The following is a 21540-nucleotide window of genomic DNA, read 5'->3' as shown; positions in this document are numbered from 1 at the left end:
TGACCCTACGACTTATCTTAGAAGCTAGATTAAGGAAAGGCAAACCTACGTTTCTAGCATTTGTAGACTTAGAGAAAACTTTTGACAATGTTGACTGGAATACTCTCTTTCAAATTCTGTAGGTGGCAGGGGGAAAAAAATATAGGGAGCGAAAGGCTCTTTACAATTTGTTTAGAAACCAAATGGCAGTTATAAGAGTTGAGGGGCATGAAAGGGAAGCAGTGGTTGGGAAGGGAGTGAGACAGGGTTATAGCCTCTCCCCGATGCTATTCAATCTGTATATTGAGCAAGCAGTGAAGGAAACAAAAGAAAAATTCGGAGTAGGTATTAAAATCCATGGAGAAGTAATAAAAACTTTGAGGTTCACCGATGACATTGTAATTCTGTCAGAGACAGCAAAGGACTTGCAAGAGGAGTTTAACGGAATGGTTAGTGTCTTGAAAGGAGGATATAAGGTGAACATCAACAAAAGCAAAATGAGGATAATGGAATGTAGTCCAATTAAGTCGGGTGATGCTGAGGGTATTAGATTAGGAAATGAGACACTTAAAATAGTAACGGAGTTTTGCTATTTGGGGGCCAAAATAACTGATGATGGTCGAAGTAGAGAAGATATAAAATGTAGACTGACAATGGAAAGGAAAGTGTTTCTGAAGAAGAGAAATTTGTTAACATAGAGTATAGATTTGAGTGTCAGGAAGTCGTTTCTGAAAGTATTTGTATGGAGTGTAGCCATGTATGGAAGTGAAACATGGACGATAAATAGTTTAGACAAGAACAGAATAGAAGCTTTTGAAATGTGATGCTACAGAAGAATGCTGAAGATTAGATGGGTAGATCACATAACTAATGAGGAGGTGTTGAATAGGATTGGGGAGAAGAGAAGTTTGTGGCACAACTTGAGTAGAAGAAGGGATCGGTTGGTAGGACATGGTCAGAGGCATCAAGGGATCACCAATTTAGTATTGGAGGGCAGCGTGGAGGGTAAAAATCGTAGAGGGAGACCAAGAGATGAATACACCAAGCAGATTCAGAAGGATGTAGGTAGCAGTAGGTACTGGGAGATGAAGAAGCTTGCACGGGATAGAGTAGCATGGAGAGCTGCATCAAACCAGTCTCAGGACTGAAGACCACAACAACAACAACATCCTGTGTTTATTGAAGACTAAGTGAAACACTTTCACTACCCAAGAGAGATTATCAGTTTTGACATTTGATGAAATGAATGTTGATGGCTGCATATGTTACACTTCATCAGAGGATATACGAGATGGTCCACACTGAAATACTCAAATCTGCAAGATTCATGGGTTGTGTGGACAGTGGTAGCAACCAGTTTATTATGATTTCATCACAATTATGATTAGTAGTTTGCTTCAGAGCCCCATCAAGGCAGTTTAGGAAATGGGAATATATGCTGTAGCTATGATATAGGTGGTAAAAATATAAAAGTTTGGAAGGAATTGTGTTTCAATACAGATAAATCAAGAAGACAAAACCAGGAATGTATGGGTTTTCTCCAATGTACCAAATCTGTTAAAGGTGTTGAGGAACCATTTCATTGATAGAGGAAGTAAGCTACCTAATGGGTACAAGATAACTAACACAATTATATGGGAACTTTTTAAACTTTAAAAAAGTGACCTAACGGTAACATACCACATTATTGAAGCACACTTAAATGTGACTGGATGAGCAAAGCAGAATGTAATGATAGCAGAATGCTTGTTTCACAATGGATGGCTCAGGTTTTTAAGTATGTTCTCCACAAAGACACTGAAAGAAATTTTTATTGAACTTATTAATGACATATCTGATGTCCAAGATGAATGCTCACCTCTGCGTAGTGGTCATGGAATGAATCTCTTAATTCAGGAGAAGACTCTAAATAGATTCTTAAACATTTGTTCAGGAATCCAAGTTGGTGACACATTCTTGCCTTTCCATAAACGTTTCATTACGTCAATAAAATCTCTCTTTGGTCTTTTCGAAAGTGTGAATGTCAGCTACATATAAACTTCCAGATTAAATCAAGATTGCTTGGGAATTTATTTATTTATCTTTTTCTGTGGGGGTACACGGATCAGATATATTTTGCAACAACCCTACATCATTTGAAGTAAGGAACAGAGTGCATCTCCATATATTGACAGATAGTGCAAGTGATATTACTTTCTCTGGGAAAAGACCAGTTACTGAAGACTTAAATGCAGAGTCTACTCAGTGTGACATCCACTCAGATTCTGCATTCTTAAGTTTCATTACCAGTGAGCTCTGTGTAACTGTTGCGGATGAATTGCCAGTATGATAAAACCCAGAAGCTGTGAACTTCAAAGAAAATTTATTAACAGATGTGGTATCAGTGTGCGATGACTCTGTAGTCTCGAATGTTCTTCCAGATGTGGTGAAGACCATCTTAGGCTAAACTGCATTTAAGTACCAAAACACGGATGAATCATTAAGTTTTACAGCATGAAAAAGTGAAGTAAGACAGCCTAATGCAGACTGGATATCAATTATATCTTGTGTGGTCTCTACTCTCCAATGCCACATTGGACAAATGAAGTTTTGACATTTGAAGAAGAATTTGTTGCTTTTCATGGAAATGGAGTGTGCAAACAAAAATACACTGTAAAGTCTCTGTGCTCTACTCTGAAACAAAAGTTTCTTGAGGTTCATGACAAAGCACCACTGGAAGCCATGAAGAAATGTGCCACAAGGAGGAAGCAGCTACGGCTTTCATCTTCTTATAAATCAGGAACAGGCTCATGGGCCTCCAACCAATAGCAAGTGCTTTTGCCAGAATGGTCTCCCTGGACTGGACTGGACTGCACACAGCAGTTACATCTGATGGGAGAAGCAGTCTATGGGTAGTGGGGGAAGGTGTAGTGTTGCTTGTGGGTGCATGCAGTGACATGGTGGGAACAGCGTAAGGATGCTAGGTGCATGGAGGGGGCAGGGGAGGGGGGGGGGGGCAGAAAAGTAAGAGGAGGGAAAGGACTAGTGGATGTATCAGTGGAATAGGAGACTGTGTAGTGCTGAAGTAGGTGTAGGGAAGGGGCTAGGTGGATAAAGGCCAGGGACTAGCGAAGATCGAGGCCAGACCAGGTTACAGGAATGTAGGATATACTGCACGGAGCGTTCCCACCTGCGCAATTCAGAAAAACTAATGTTGGCAGGAAGGATCTAGTTGGTGTAGGCTGTAAAGCAGTCACTGAAATGAAGCATGTTGTCGCGGGCAGTATGTTTGGCTACAGAGGTGGAGTAGGTATGGACAAGGACCTGCATAGGTTCAGTGGGCAGCGTAATACCACTGCAAGGTGGGTGATATTCCACAACCCGCTGAACCTACTCCACCCATTCCCAATCCCTTGCCCCATGGCTTATAGCCCTGCAATACACCTAGATCCAAGACCTGTCCCATATATCCTCCCACAACCAACTACTCCAGTTTGGCCACAGGCATCAACTATTCCATCAAAGGAAGGGCTACTTATGAAAGCAGTAATGTGATCTCAAACTAAGCTGCAACCACTGTGCTGCTTTCTATGTGGGCATGACAGCCAACAAGTTCTCTGTCCCCATGAATGATCGCTGAAACTATTGCCAAGAGACAGCTGGGCCACCCAGCTGCTGAACACACTGCCCACAACAACATTTCAATGGCTGCTTCATAGCCTATGCCCTCTGAATCCTTCCTACCAACACCAGCTTCTCTGAATTGCACAGGTGGGGACTCTCCCTACAATATATACTAAACAAAACTCCATCTGAACAGGCCTCAGAAGCCTTAATGGTACAGATGGCCGTCGTGTCATCCTCAGCCGATAGGCATCGTTGGATACTGATATGGAGGGGCTTTGGTCAGCACACTGCACTACCAGCCCCTATCAGTTTTTGTGACCAGAGCCACTACTTTTCAATCAAGTAGCTGCTCAACTGTCCTCATAAGGGCTGAGTGCACCCCACTTGCCAACAAGGTTCAACAGACTCTGACGATGACCCATCCAAGTGTTAGCCAAGCCTAAATTCCTGTAACCAACACTGGCCTCACGTTTCGCTAGTCCATGTCCTTCCTTCACCTACCCCCTTCCCTAGTCCCACTCCAGTGCTACACAGTCTTCTATTCCACCAATACACCCACGAGTCTTTCCCGCCTCCTCCTCCTCTCCCCTTCCCCTCCCACTCCCTCAAACCTCCCCACCTCCCTCAAACCTCCTGACTACACCATACAGCCCTACCCTGCCCCCACCACGTCCCTATACCTTTCCACAAGCAGCACTACAAAACACTTGTTCGGCCATTTCTGGAGTATTTTTCATCAACAGGGGAGAGTGTATATTTTACAGTGTTTGTATAGTTCGATGAATGCATGCATGCAAGCATGCATGCCCAAAGGAACATTTCACCGAACTACACACACACTATATAATATAGACACTGCCCTACTGTATTTCATACCAAAGCATGACAATCTGACAAGCAAAACAATGTCTCTCCCTGTGCAGGAATCATACAATTTGTATGCGAGCACTAATGTATACAGATGCTAGGACATATGGAAGTTTGAGATGTTCCTGGAGGCATGCTTGGGTGGCCAAGGCAGTTAAGGTGACCACTCCCATGAAGCTAGAAATCCAGGTTCGAGTCCAAGTCCGGCACAAATTTTGATATGTTACTAGTAAATCATATAGTCGCTGTACAATCATATTTGCAATTTGTGAATACATTACATAATATACTTCATCAGTTTGGGACTCTTACCATGTAGGATTGACAGATAAGATAAGAGGAGACCCAACATTTCATCAAGGGATCATTTAGTGTGTTACGGAGATGCTCATACATGAGAGCCATTGTGTATCAAGGAGAAGGTTACTGTTGAGATTCTGAGGGCATATCTTTCAAAGAATAGTCGGGTAACATATTACTTCCTCCCACATAAATCTCACTAAGTGACCACAATGAAAAAATCTGAACAATTACAGCTCATACAGAAGTTTAATGACAGTCATTCTTTCCATGCACCATTTGTGAATGCAACAGAGGAAACGGAAATTATAACATTACCATTGGTACCCTCTACCACGCACACCATAATGGGGCTTGTGGAGTATAGACATCACTGTACAAATGAGATTAGCAATAAACTTTTGAAAATTGGGACACATGTTGTAAATGCAGAGTAGAAAAACTAATGCATGTCAGAGAAGAAAAACTAATGCATGTCAGATGAAATGAGGAGTATATTAATAAGCAAGGGAGCACAGGCAAAGAGGGCATTCCTTGGAAAAAGAAGTTTAACAGTATTAAAAATAAGACTAAGCTGAGGAGGAAATTTCTGAGAACGTATGCACAGCAGTATATGGAAGTGAATCATGGATTGAGAGTAAACCAGAAAAGATGAAAATCAAAGTGTTTGAGACGTGGTGTTATAGAAGGATGTGGAATTAAGTGGACTGGAAAGATAAGAAATAAGGTGGTTCTCCAGAGAATTGGGGAGAAAAGGAGCACACGGAAAACGCTAAACAGAAGAAGGGATAGGATGACTGGAGATATGTTAAGACACCAGGAAATAACTTCCATGATTATAGAGGAAGCTGCAGACTGCAAAAACTGTATGGGAAGGCAGACATTGGCATATATCCAACAAATTAACACTACTGAGTGGAAGTGTTACTCAGATGAAAAGATTGAAACAGGAGAGGAAGTTGAGGCAGCTGCAGCAAATCAATCAAAGAGGTGATGACAAAAAAACAGTATGTTTAAAATGCATTACTTTCACACACAAGCACAGGAGTCTTCCTACTCCAGAAGTTTCAAGTCCTCCACTTGTAGCCTGAAGCCAGTAATATTTCACTGTAACATGGGGGGCCTTTCCAGCAGTGAAATTTGTCTCTGCCTAACCCCTTATCCTTCTGTCAACTTGGGTAACTTGAAATAGATGGTGTCCTGGATGAGCTTCATAGTTCACAGTGTCTGCAGATCCATCAGACAAAGCCAGAGTTGAGTGGTGTGACAACTTTGACCTCTTATGGCCCACTCCCTAATACTAGTGGTCCGCTGCTCCAACATGCTAATTCTTTGTGCTACCTTTTTCACTGTGGACGCAAACAGCAGGGTGAAAACAGCAAAAAATTCTCATTTTATGATAGAAAGTAAGCAATTAGCCAAGTGATCACTGCTCACTCAACTGTAAAAATGTCAGAAAAGACAAAAGGATTCCCATATTCACTCTAAAAAATTCAACAGCACCCTTCATATCTCAATCGGGAACATACGCTATATAGATGCTCTCTCTTAAGAGTTTAAAGGTACAAAGCTATTATAGATATGTTATCTTGTTTCATGCTCCCATTATTTCTACAGGTTAAAATTCCACGTGTAACCATAAGTCACATAAAGCACTGGAGAAAAATTTACCTTATCCAAGACAGCAATAGCAAATTGACCTAATTTTAAAATTGGTCATAGGGACAATGTGAGGTTTCTTGCAGTGTTTTCTGGCACTCATATACCTAATATCAGAACTACTGAGAAAACCGCTAAAATAAATCTGTGTAACAAACAAATAACAAATATTTTTTTTTAAGAACTCATCAGATTACACAAGCTTGGCAGGCAGCTTTTGGCACATACCTGAGTCAACTAAAGCAGATAATTCTTTCTTTACTTACTGAATTTTTTACAACAAATGTAAAACTACCAATGACAGAAATGTAATTACCTTCACTTTTCCTGTCATTAAGTCAACAGCTTTTCTGCCCAGTTTCACATAGGCAACTGCTATATCATCACGAGTTACAATCATATCCTCTCTTAGGAATTCTTCCAGAATAAGCTTGCGGAACAGTCTTTCAATGTCACCTCGAGCCCAGTTCTTACCTTTTCCATAGAGTGGCAAGTTGTTGTGGCCTGAAAAACACCATATATTGGCTGAAATACATCCTGGGAAATTATTAACTGTGTTTCTAAACCTAAACAATGAAAAACAGAAAAAAATTCAAATAATCATCAGAGTGTAGAAACACTACGCTCATGGAAAATGTACTATTGAGCTGCTATAAGATTCAGCAAATGGGGAGAAAACCAACAACCAGTCATTTAAAATAAAATTTACCTATGCAACTGTCATATTATCAAAATCACCACCATATTTCAACACCTCGTTTTTGACTTCCGAGGTCACAAGCTGCACTTTCTTCTTCTTCTTCTTCATCATCATTTAACCTGCTAGGGTAACAATGTGCTATACTGTTTCTGTTTATTTAGCAAGATTAAAAGGATTGGGGTTCAGTGTTCTGTTGATGATGGGGTCATTAGAGATGGAGTACAAGTTTGGACATGGGGAGATGGAGGAAACTGGCTGTGCCCTTTCAATGGAACCATTCAGACATTCATTTTAAGTGATTTAAGTAAATCATGAGAAATCTGGATGGTCCGATGTGCCCTTTTTACGTTACAGAAGACATCCAAAGGCCATAGCTATATTTATCGGCCTGCAGAATCTTGTCCAAGAGCGAATATATTGCCTGGTCAAGGGAATATATATTCCTAAAACCAAATTGTAAAAATGCCAGTAATGTCAACAACTTTAATGTAAATGTCTTTTTGAAAACTATTGAAAAAACATATAACAATATTATTAGCCTCTACTTAGCATAATCCTGGTGTAGAGACCCCACCACTGAATATTTAACAAAGTCTCTGAAAAGATGTGTCTGGAAATAAATATTCTACAGCTAAACAAAATGTTATTCCTACTGCCACAGATTTTTCACTATACTAACTTGGTCTCTGATCATAAACCTATTACTCCTTACAAATCAGAGACTTTATTATTGTCTCAACTTTCTTTTTATTACTCTTTAGTAGCATAATACCCTAAAGTTTCTTTGAAAAAGCATTCATAATAAAGCTATCTAACCGATTATTGTCATCAACTTGGTCCCACTGCTGCATAATAGCCTACTCCATACTTGTCCATGAATTACAGTCTTCAGTGATATACATACATGTTCCTACTGTGTCCACTACATCAACCACCCACCTACCATTATGTTGCTGCACATTCACTTCTAATTTCTTGGAATCTGACAAAATACTACACTTGTCTATAGACTATTCATTCATTTGGCAATTTCATTTTCATGCAGAGTCATAATGATGAATTACACTCCAGCATGTTCCCTGAACCATTTAATTTTCTCTCGTCTCTCCTGGTGATTCACATCACACATCTCTTCACTGCTCACTTAGCAACCCTCCTTTTGTGAATGGTTTTTGCATTGAAAATCCAAGTCTCATTTTTGTGACTCAGAAATGTTACTACCGTATTTACTCGAATCTAAGCCGCACCCAGATTCGAGTAAATACGGTACATACTGACAGTAAATTTCTCATTTCAGGCACATAGGAAGCTTAGTTTTCAAAACTTTGATGATTGAGCATTTTGTGTAGATAAGCCAGTTCTAACCTAAGTATGCCATGATCATGCACCATATAAGATATTCTAAAATACAATTTACCTGAAGACTATTCTATCAGCTGTTAAAGAAAGAATAGAGTAGATGTGGTATTAAACTGGTCTTGATTGTGTAATTTATGTCATCACTATCTTTATATGGATCTCTCTCACTTGTTGTTGGTAATGAATTGATATGGCAGCCCACCACAGACCTAATCTCAGAAATACAACAGCAAACCAAACATGTATATTACAGTATTTTATACAGGCCATTAATGGAGAAATCATTTCAGCACTGAGTAAATGTTTGAGGTTTACTCCAATGTCTCATATACCAGATGATGTAGATATCATCAGTGGATTGAAATAGACAGTGCAGTGCATCTTACAGTGCGTCTCATAGGAAGTTATTGATGAGGTATTTTCATGGAATAAGTTGCATATTAACAAGAGCCAAGCAGTAGCACAGCAGAGATTCTGTGTTGCAATGTGGTTTACATGTAATTGTGCAACCAGTTGACACTGAAATGCCACGTCTGTCACTGAAGCCACAGAGTATCACAGCAAAGTGCCATTGGTATTTCACATACAAAAATGCACGTGAGATACATTCAGAAAGTACATTACATTTGTAATTTTTTCCACGGCAGAGCTACAACAGTTCAGTGCATGGATGGTAGTGGCTTTGAGTCAAGGGGAAGGGATTGACACCATCTTCAGTTCTTTGTCTGTTGTTTATACTGTACAGTATTCGTTTAGAATGGTGAAGTTGGTTGATAATCCTGCCACTTGTGAGATTAGATCTGTAATTCATCTTCTGAATGCGAAAACCACCAAACCAGTTGACATTAACTGACAAATTTAGCGGTTATGAAGAATGTAGCAACCAGTCACGGAAACATAATTTATTTATCTTGTTGCAAATCAACTTCGACTGATATCAGTCATCAGCGGTGCATTTTTATAACCGATACATGCCATAAGTAGAAGTACTGTCCTTGGCAGTTTTCATGATAGAAATCTGGTTGCTACAGTCTTCATAATTTTATATTACACGGTCGCTGCACAGAAAGGGAACCTTATAGAGCCCAACATTCAAAAGATTTAGGGGTTTCGTGGAAAAAATGTAATGGGCAATTCAATGATAACTTACTACTTTTATTTATTTTTATAATTTAAATGTCTACTTTTGTAGTACCAAACTGGAAAGAAAACCTCCACGGCTGTGGATTGAGTCAGTAGATGAAATTACCATAATAAAAGTTAATATTCGATAAAATAAAATTTAGATGAATCCTACACAGACAACAAGCTGCTGGGAATATATTATTATAGTCAAGAATATAACACAGGAATCAGATTAATTTTTTTTTTAAGGGACTCCCCGACAGACAAGATGGAGTATCTCGAGCAAATTCTTCAGTTTAGACTTGAAGATGTGAGGATTATGGTAAGATTTTTAAAAAATTCTTGTGGTAGGCTATTGAAAGTGGATACAGCAGAATACTGCACACCTTTCTTGCATAAGAGTCTAGGAGGTCTGATCCAAATGCAGATAGGACTTCTGCCTAGTATTAACTAAGTGAAAGCTGACATTTCTGACAGTTCAATGAAGGAGGTGATCAAGTGCACAAAGACTAATGAAGTGGGCATCTATGTTTGCTTAATGAAAAACTGGTTCATGTAATTGGAGAACTCATAAAGGAAAACTGTAAGTTTACGGTATCAGATCTTTCTAAGAACTTTCTGCAAATTTCAAGTCACTTCTTCATGAAACTGTATCTGAAAAACTTAATTTTTGAAAAAAATGTTTGCTCAATGGGTCCTGTAAACTCTTTAAACAGAAAGAAAACAGCATCTCGTCAGTGCAAAAAGAAAACAGCACCTGGTCAGTGCAAAAAGAAAACAGCACCTGGTCAGTGCACTTTTTGATGCGTTAGAACAAAAATGGTGATGAATTTCTAAGCAAGATAGTGACCAGATATGAGACTTGGGTTGCTTATGGAACACCTCAATCAAAATGACAATCAATGGAATGGAAGCACACTGCATCACCAGCAAACCTTGGCACATCAAAAAGTCATGTGCACAGTCTTTGTGACAGACAGGGCATTCCACACGCGCATTTTTTACCACAAATGAAACAATCAGTGCAAACATTTACTACGAGACAATTATGAAACCATGAAACACGAAACAGAATAAGTGCCACAGAATGCTCACAAAGACTATTGCTTTGCCATGGCCTCACACCTAGTGACTTCCATCTCTTTTTGTGCCTGAAAACATTACCTGGTGGTCAAAAATTATAGAGTGACGAGTTCAAAGAACACGTTATCATATGGTTAACAACACAGGTAGCAAAATTCAATGCAAGAGCATACAAAAACTTGTGCTTTCAGAATGGTGGGAGCTATGTGAAAAGATGGTTTATGAAAAAGATAGCTTAATATTTGTAGTTTCTTTTCGAATAAGTTGTTTCCTGTATCTGTACTTGTTTTGTTTTTATTCTCTTAAGTGTGGTCCTACTTTTTGTACAGCAGTGTATTTTACTGAAAGACTGAAACAAAAATGGTCATGGCTTATCCTTTGTCTGCAGTAAGAGATAATTCTTTTATGAGGGACTTTCAGGAAACTATTTGAAACTCTGCTTCTCGTAGTCTGTCCTTCCATAATGCTGACAACACATTTATGGTGTAGCCACAGTGCATAGAATCTCTTTATCAGTTCAATGATCATACAAGGAGGATGTACCCTAATATCAAGTTCACAATTCAGTTTATGAGATACGGACAGTTGTCATTTTTAGATGTTTAATGTGAACATAAACCTGGTACTTTGTATAATGCAAGCCTGACTCAAATCTCAGTGCTCATAGATTTCATAATTTGGCCCACAAGACAGCAGCTTTAAACATGTAGATACACAGAGTTACAATCATTTCCACCAAGGACCATCTGGAGTGAGATATTAAGTATGCGAAGCGACACTGAATTACCACTCTCCAAGAAATGAGAACACAAATATGTTCAACAATTATAGGATTATCACCTCACAGATTTCATTCTTTTCTGTGGGGTGGGATTATGTAAAATAACTAGGACACTGGCTTACAAAACATTTAAGATATTTTCGATTCTCTTAAGAAGGTAAGAGAGATGCTACACGAGGTAGAAGACAATCTTGGTGCCAGAGTTCCATGAATTTATGACAGCCTTTTAAACTGTGGCAGTTACTATATTGATCAGCATGTATGTGCAGCATTAGAAGAATTACACATTAAATATTGGCATTTGGACTAACCTAGGTTGCAGAGGACAGCTTCACAGACAACATTGAAAAGCACAGAATTGTGTTAGATGAGACACATATGTTGTCCCATATACTGGGAATTGGTTGCAATCAATACACAACAACTTCCATACGAACAGCAACTGTAGCTTTTATAGCGAACAGAAAAGCACACTCAGTGCAGCAAGGATACAGAGAATACAGTGAGCTGGTTACTTTCCACTGGGACTGGTGACACTACAAGCATATTCCACCCCCCCCCCCCACCCACCCACCCACCCACCCACACACAGAGAGAGAGAGAGAGAGAGAAAGAAGACACACTGACGTGGTCTCTGGTAGCATACTCAAACTTAATGACTTTTGTGTGATATCACATGACATACTTCATCAAACTATTGGGCACTGGATGGGAGGGGAAAGTGGGGGAGGGGAAACAAAACATCACCAGTGATGATTACAACTGTCAGCTGCTGATGCCTGATTCTCACCCAATTCTAACCTGGTAAAAAAACTGAGAAAATTTTATTTGAGAAAGCCATAAGGAAAAACTGTGCTTCTGGAAAAGATAGCATTGTTGAGGAGGGTGGGGGCACAAGGTGGGGTTCAAAATTCACAGATTGCAATGCAGACTTTGAAGTCTGCTGTATTATGCTCAGTAGCTACATTTGACACTGGATGGTCTCTTCGTACTGGCCACAGTCCACAGTTTAGCAGTGACCATTCATAGAGGTGGATATATGGTTGATGGTCACATCCCAATAAAAGGTTTGTGTGCGTCAGAAACTTGCATCCAAAAACTATTCCACCTACTGTCTTCCTACTCCCAACTGTGAATATCACTACATAATTATCAAGACCACTTCCACATTCCTACAGCCATACTGTGCAAGACACCTTACACTGAGTCACACAGGTTACTTCTGGTACCAGTATCATTTCCGCCCCATCCTGTTCCATTTGCAAATGGCACACGGGAAGAACAGCTGTCGGTACACTTCTGTATGAGCTCTAATTTATAATGTTCTTTTCGTCGTGGTCACTTTGCGAGGTGTATATGGGTGGAAGCATTATGTTACTTGAATCTTCCTGGAATATTTGCTCTTAGAATTTCAACAGGAACCTCTCTATTATCAATAAGGCCTCTCTTGTAGTGTCTTCCACAGAAGTTTATTAATCATCTCTGTAACATTCTCATCCTTATTAAATTACCCCGTGACAAATACCCCACTCTTCATTGGATTTTATGTATCCTTTCCATTAATGCAAGAGTCCCACACTGATAAGCAATACTTAAGAATTGCTCAAACAAGTGTTTCATAAGACAATTCTTTCATGGATGAAATGCGGTTCATTAAGATTCTTCCAATGAATCTCACCTTGGCATCTGTTTTTTCTACAACTAGTTTTATGTGGTAGTCCCACTTTAGGTCACTTCAAGCAGTAGCTCCCAGGTATTTTAAGACTGTTATTGTTTCCAGTGGTTTACTGTCGATAGCATAATGAAACCATACTTGATCTCTTCGCCAATTTATGCAAAATATATTACATTTATCTAAGTTTAGGATCAACTGCCAATCCCTGCATAACTGCTGATTCTCTGCTGGTTTTCCTGCATTTTCCTGACATTGAAATATTCATGTAGATAACAACACTGTAAGCAAACAGGCTCATGGAGTTTCTGATATCATCAACTAGATCATTTATATATGTTGTAAAGATTAGTAACCCTATAACGCTACCACGGCATACTCCTGAAATCACCTTTATAACAACTGATTTTGTTCCATTAAGAACAACATGCTGAGATCTGCAATTAAACTGTGTTCATGTCTGCACTGTGTGCAATCTAGGCCACACAAGAAATAATGAAAACACATATTTGAAAATACATTTCAATTCAAGTTTAACAAACATATTAACCCAGAAACCTACAATGACAAGTAAAGCCAATGAGACACAATGATAGGTACAGCCGTCAATACAGCTATAATGAAGCACTATGGCTTTATGGATAAAGTCTTTAATAACAACACCTACTGCCATACCCACAAAAGACACTGGTAGCAACACAAACAACAACAACAACAACAACAACAACGTTTGCCAGATCACATAATCAGTGATGCTCTGTTCCACAGGCCTACACTGAGAGGCCACTCTAGGAATTGGACATCCCCCATCCCCCCTCCTCCCACCTGGCTTGCCACAGGATCACATGGCACCAACCAGTGATTTACAGGATGGCACAAGGATGTCCGCAAAATGAGGTATGTGCACAATCATGTGCTAGCCCACTCAATGTGGCTTCACTACAGTACAAGAAGTCATATTCTGACTCCCCAATCAGGGACCTAATTATTTGCTATGCACCTGAAAAAGAAGCGCTTAATGCATTTTAATATTGTATTAGGTGCAGCTATGGAACTGCTGCCGTATGTTTTCAAGGTTTTCAGCATGATAGTATTCTAAATAAATATGAAGATCAGCAGTTCAATTTTCGGATCCACCTTTGGGCAAAGACATGAAAATGGTGCAAAATTCTTTCAAGAAACTGAAAGTCAATGGCAAACACACTCAGAAGTTTCTGTACTGTGTGCATGCCCATGAGACAAACAACTAGTTCAGCTGTCTAGGAAGCAAGCTCCATTTATTGACAGAAATCGTAAACAGAAGAGCTCACAGATGTTTGCGAAATAAACAAAAAACTTCCCCACAGCATTGGTCCAATTCTGTATCTTCTTCAGGCGCTTCTCATCACATTTTAGAGCCACATACTCAATGCCACCACCCTCTTGAGTATTTTGTATGTAGTACATCCCATCAGTGTCTTATGTTGTTCAAAATCTGCATCTAATATAAAAAAAAACATTGCCACTTTAGTGATGTTTGTAATTCTTGTATTCCTCATAAGGTCAAGAAGCTGCACAACAGTGAATCAGTGCCTAAAACTGAAATTTTAGCACACACGGAAACTAGCAATCCACAAAATATTTTAAGACTTTTGCAAATCTTGGGCAAAACAATATTTCAAGTGGACACAGGAGCTTCTGCATTACTTAACAACTGTAATACTTATGTAGTTATTCTGTTATCCTCATTACAACCATTAGCCAAGAACATTAAAACATACAGTGGCAGTGAGTTGTAGATAAAAGGAACATTTCAAGTTGAGTATCAAACAGTTTTTGCAGTACACAAATTTACCTTTTGGTCATCATTTAATTGAATACATATTTGGTCCAGATGCTTTCAATCAGTTATGATACTCTGTTAACAAGAAAATCCACCTGTTGATGAATTCTGAATGAAATTCTGACCTTTATTTTTCCTGGTTTTAGCTGTGCAACCGTCATCTACAGTTCCCCATTTGGCCTAGACCTAACCCAGACCCAACATTTTCCACAACAGAGTAAAAATGAAACCTGACTGTTTACAGGAACAAAATTTTATTTTGGCCATCTCCTCTAGTTCAGCAGCAGTATGTACAAAACCAAAAGAGGCACTGGCTATTGTTTATGGTGAACATAAATTTCATATATGTCTCTATGGTGTCAAATTTTATCATATCACGGGGCACAAACCTCTGTTAGTATTGTTCGGTCCTCAGTCTTCTTTACAGCAGAAGATGTTCAATGCTTAACATCACTGAGCTCTATTCTTATCAACATATGATTTCTCGTAGGCAGGATTCACATTTATTTTTTACTGGCAGCTAAGCCTGAACTTTGTTATGTACACTTGACTTTTACCTGTGCAATTGTTTTTGTGCTTGTGTTCAAATGAATGAGACATTACATCTTATGACAACACCTACAGATAGCACTGTGTGTAAGCTTGTAAAATCACAACAACAATGAAAGTATAACATGTTTTAGTCTGTGCTTTGTGATCAATACAAACAAGAAGCACACAGTCACTTCTCAAGTGCAAGTATTGTTCCGATTCATATGACGATCCAGGCAGTGAATGAATGCTCCTGACTACAAGAGATCTGACCTCAAGTTCTAAGCTGACACAGATCAAATTTCATTTTCATTATTCTTTGCTAATAGCTCTACCTTTACACACAAAAAATTAACTTGAATTAACTTCCGTAATTGTCAGAAGGCACAGACTATCAATAGTCATAATTTAACAATATTATGAAAAGGAAAGTTGCTACTCATCATATAGTGGACATGTTGAGTTGCAGATAGGCACAACAGAAAGACTGTCACAAATTAGTTTTTGGCCAGTACGGCCTTCATCAAAAATATATGACACACACACACACACACACACACACACACACACACACACACACACACACACCACTGCAGCCTCTGTCAACTGTGTGTGTGTGTGTGTGTGTGTGTGTGTGTGTGTGTGTGTGTGTGTGGGAGGGGGGGTCTATTTTTGACAAAGGCCATACTAGCCAAAAGCTAATTTGTGACAGTCTTTTTGTTGTGCCTATCTGCAACTCAACATCTCCTCTATATGGTGAGACCAACTTTCCTTTTTATTATAGTCATAATTTGTTGTTTGTAGTACTCTGCACAAATAGCCTGCGGTGGTCGATTCTGCTTATTAATGCATAACTCGAATCATTCCTCATACCTGTAGGTTCACTTCATGAAGGGATTGACACAACATGATCTCTGAATGAATGAACTGATTAATTAATTTTGAATGAACAAATGAATGAATGAAAGTGAAAAGAATGGAAGTAACAATTCAGAACATGATGAACACAGTTGTACTTCTGATGAAAGGGAAGTAGAATGTAATGACAACAAACATGTGCCACTGTAAAAATGCTTGCATTGATTAAAGTCTGGTGAAATTTAGGGCAGACTTTCAAATGTTCAGTAGAAACCATTAAGTACAGCAAGCCTTGACATCAACATTATGTGAAGTACACCCTTCTGGTACAGAACTGATAGTATCCCAAAAATTATTAGCTCATATACTGCACACATATAAGGAATACTTGCTTTGCACAATACAGCTATTATATGATGATAAAAGGATGTGGTTACCAAATTTTCAGATAGTTAAAAGATTGTTTTGGAGGTTTATGGACCCTGACTGACAGATGGATAATTATTAAATGGGCAACTTTTGCTGATGTCCCAAATTTTTCAGGAAACGTCTCGGAAAATACTTACATTGCCAAATCTGGAAGATTAACAATGAAATATATGCTAGCTCAGTTCACTGCAACTATGTTAAGGAAGAAAAGACAATCTGACATCTGCACTAGTCAAAAATATCTTGCTATGAAATTTTCATGATAACAATATGTGGCACTGCATATACAAGGGGAAAAACAAAGTCCAAAACCAACCTGTTGCACAGATTCCCAAGGAATGGATGGTAATGCCATGCATGATAAGTGTTCATCTTCATATACACTTCTGAATCCAAGTTGCATCCACCATATATTGAACTAAGGACCAAGGACAATGAAATTCACCAAGTTATAACTGAACTTGTCGTAACAGTACCTGAATAATGCTTCTGTGCCTCACTACCTGTGTAAGGAGCTGCTAAGCAAAGGAGAATTGGGCTAATTTTCCTGGAAAACCCATATGCAGTGAGAATAAAACTGCCCGATGCAGAATATTTAACACGCATAATCCTGTTTTCAATGTAAGAGATGTTAAGTTGCACTTCAGGTGGAGAACTATTTGATGGTGCACTATACACAACTGAGCTGTGTGATTTTTTAAAATGTATATGACTTTTGAATAGCTTTAATCTCTGAAGCAGTGCATGCGTGAAAGACACAAATGTACTGAAAAAATATTCTAGCCATATGGAAATTGCAGTTCACATAAATGGTAACAAACGGATTAAATGAGTTCAGACAATTACAAAACTTTCAGCAAATATTTTTATGGCTTGTTAGGGATGGAAAAAACGGATCAGTTAAAACCAACACCAGTATTTTAGTTTTGAATAATTGGTACTTTTTTGTATTTGTTAGGTCTTGATAATAACAGGTGTTTTTATTTCTTACTAACAGCTGAGTATTAAAAAAAGTATTTTTATAATTTTTCCTTTTTGAGTAAACCTTTCTTAAAAAAGGAGTAATTTTTATTTGTAAAATTTTACTGGTTTGAAATATGAAAATGGGAGTAGCAATCATCCATATTTTAATAACATTACTATCAGAAATGAGCAACAAACACATGGGATAAGAACTGGTACAGCACTGCTGAGACAATAGCGTCACTGTCGTAGCTGGATGTCCATTGTATTGCAGAATGACACCAAACACAGTCTGGAAATGTTTTTATGAAGTGACACAGCAATGAAGTACAATGCTTAATTTGCTTTAAAAGGCTAATGATTTGTCTGCCATTTCTATTAAATAATAAAAGAGGAAAGCCACCAAAATAAATGAAAAGCTTAGCAACACTCCATTCATGGTATACAATTGAAAGTAACTGATCTGCTGCCTGTGTCTTATGCCTTTATCGCTGGTAGCCCTTGAAAACGGAAATCAACAGGAGAAACAGAAGTCTCCAACCTCAGTGTCCATCCTTTTGCACTGGCTATTGGTAATGTGCAAATAGTGGTATGATACTCAATCACAACATGATTTTTGAGCAGTTTCATAAAATCAGAACCAACAGGAGAATACTGGTCTTTTTTTTTTATAGCATCCAAAGACTTATCACTTTTTGAGAAAAGCTGCAAATGGTGAATTTATTACAGGAAATAATAGGAATAAAAACCGAAAATCAGTTATTTCTCAAACTGCTCATTTTGAGTGGTTTTAATACTCAGTTTACACAGGTGTGTGTGGAGGGGGGGGGGGGGGGGGGGGGACACCGAAAACCGTTTATTTCAGCAATAACCACCACCCCTATGCATAGAACAATTCAGAAGAAATAGTAAGTAATGAGATTTTTGAAATATGAACTGATCAAAACTCACCATTATCCTTTATCTTTTTCACATCTGCTCCTTTGAAAATATCAACAAAATGGAGCAGTGTGAAGTTGCCTTTCCATGTCATGGTACTGTTTTGGCTCAGCTTTTGGACACATTTTATAATTTCCTTTGAATCCTCTGTTACATCTACTGCTGTGTATTGATTCTACAGGACAGAGAAGCAAAATGAATGTATTATATATTCTTGAACTTGAGAAATAAGTTAGAAGTAGTAAGGAAAGTTCTGGCAGAATGTAGGCAATTTAGAAGGAAACTAGAACACTCACGGAATAGCAGAAGCATTGCATTGTTGACAAGTACGCACTAAAGAGAAAGAAAACCCGCTAGCTTTCAAAATAAATCACTTGATGAGCTACAGCAAGCATGCACACACGCGCACACACACACACACACACACACACACACACACACACACACACACACACACACACACACAAAACCAGTGGCCCCTACATTATGCTGCCTAGACACAAAATGCCAGGATCGCATTTTGTCATGTGGACTAAGATGGGATGGGGGTTGAATGGTGGCATTTAGGTGGGGTGGGCAGAGGGAGAAAGAGGGGATGGTCAGCTAGTGGCTCAGAGGGAAGCGTCTGGTTGGCTGGTAAGGAATGTTGAAGGGAGGGATGGCAGGCACATGCTATCATGATGACAAATAATCAAAGTCCTGACAAAGAATATTGTTCAGTTGCACCACTACCCACCAAAATATACCCTACCCACAGTGAACCTCTTCAACAATACCTCATGGCACGCAAACACTGCCTAGATGACCTTTTCGATTTGCCATATCCAACAAAACTCTCTCCCAAAATTCCACATAATCCAGAACTCAAACAAATCCAAATCATTGTTCTTAACCTTTCTACCAAAAACCAAAATCCTACCTAAGTTTCAGTACTATAGAAAGGCCTTACCTTTAGACCTGCATCTAAGTTTAATAAAGTTGCACTAGTCATAGACCTTGCGGTGGAAACACTTGTTTATTACTGATCTATTCAACTAAAACCTACTTAAGCCCAAAATTGAACCTTGCCTCTCTCAGTTAATACCACCACCTAATCATTACCCTCTTTGTAACATCCCACCTAATCACCACCTGGCATCATCTTTATCAACGTCCCTTCCTAAGGACACTAATCTCCCAACTGAAGAAAGGACAGCCATACACAATATCAAAACAGATTCTGACCTAATCATTCTCCCAGCAGATGAAGCTCCACCACTTCCATGATGAATCTTAGTGACTACCTGACAGAAGGCTGATGCCAACTACCTAACTCCTCCATCAGCTATGAGCTCTTCCAGAATTCCAAGTTAACATTCAACCCCTACTGAAATCATTAGGAACAACACAGAATGTCTCCCCTGAGTCCATCTCTCTCTCACCCCAATGACACCCCCCATGCCCCCTTTCTACATGCTCCACAAAATACACAAATCCAACAATATTGGACACCCCTTGTTATTTTGCTCCTAATGACAGACCTTTCAAACTTGTTGACCAATACGTCCAAGCAATTGCCTGAAGCATCGCCTTTCGCATCACTACCTTCACTAAATCTCCACAATCCCCATCCCTTCACCAACTGGATCCCTACTCATCACTGATGATGCCGCCTCCCTATACACCAACATCCCTCATGCCAAAGGCCTTGCTGCTATCGAAAGCCACAACTCCCAGTGTCCTTCAGACTCCATATCCACTACCTCATTCCACATATGCCTTAAAAACTATATCCTCACACACTGCTACTTCTCCTTTGAGGGGAACATATATGAAAACATTCGTGAGCACTTTCATGGCACCCTCATTGCACACTCATATACCAAACTTTTTATGGAGCATCTAGCCTCCCAAAACCCCAAATCCCTTGCCTGGTATAGGTTCACTGATGACATCTCCATGATCTGAACTCAGGGCCATGAAATCTCATCCTAATTCCTCCACAACCTCAACACCTTCTCTCCCACCCATTCACCTGGTTCTTCTCAATCCAATGTGCAAACCTTCCTGGACATTGACCACCTCCTTTCTGGCGGCTCCACCACCCATTCTGTATATACTGTATTAAAGCCACCAACAACTATCAGTACCTGCATTTTGACAGCTGTCACCCTCTCCAACACCAAAAAATCGCTCCAACACATCCTGGCCATCTGTGGACATCATATCTGTAGTGACGGGAATTCCTTTGCCAACTATACTACGGGTCCACAAATGCCTTCACAGACAGCCATTCCCACCCCACCGCCCCCAAATCAAACAGATTTCCCTTGCTGTATCATCACAAACCCCTGATCCTCTTCCCACCCTCCCCTAGAATCAGCTACAAAGAAGTGGCCCACTCCTCACACAATATCACCCTGGACTCGGGCATCTGTACCATATCCTTCACCAGGGCTTTTATTATTCATCATAAGGGCTGAAAACAAGGGAAATCCTACTCAATATCCTTCCTACCCCTTCACTGGCTGCTTCACAACCCATGCCATCTGGATCTATCCTAGAAGCACCAGCTGGCCTGCTGGTACCATAAGGCCTTCTAGACCTGTTTGGATAAAGTTTATTTGTTCTGTCACCCTCTGCCAATCCACACCTGCATGTCATTTTCATGGTGCAACCCAGCTCACTGGCTCTGGTACCCAAGTATCACATGCCTACCTCATGTACCTACCAGCCCTGGCCAGCAAACTCCTCCCTCCTAGCCACTAACTGTCCATCCCTCAACCTCCTCTTCTCACTTTCTGCCTCTCCCCCCTTCTATCCACCCAACAAATACCCCCCCCCCCCCCCAACTCTAGTCCACCTGCTGAATTGCAATCCTGACATTG

The 21540-nt window shown here is 39.5% G+C and overlaps 1 protein-coding gene across 1 annotated transcript in view; it reads right to left on the bottom strand.

Annotated features, from left to right (window-relative positions):
* Positions 1-21540, bottom strand: part of LOC124623172 (Bloom syndrome protein homolog) — a 172736-nt gene that overhangs the window by 28021 nt on the left and 123175 nt on the right. Inside the window, exons 19-20 of the mRNA XM_047148976.1 lie at positions 18686-18848; positions 6728-6915 (exon numbers count right to left, since the gene is read on the bottom strand). Coding sequence (XP_047004932.1) covers positions 6728-6915; positions 18686-18848 — 351 coding nt within the window. The remainder of the gene's footprint in view (positions 1-6727; positions 6916-18685; positions 18849-21540) is intronic.

Source organism: Schistocerca americana, chromosome 7, assembly GCF_021461395.2.
Source record: "Schistocerca americana isolate TAMUIC-IGC-003095 chromosome 7, iqSchAmer2.1, whole genome shotgun sequence".
NCBI lineage: Eukaryota > Metazoa > Arthropoda > Insecta > Orthoptera > Acrididae > Schistocerca > Schistocerca americana.
The sequence above is the reverse complement of the archived record's forward strand: the minus strand, read 5'-3'. Positions and strand labels throughout refer to the sequence as shown.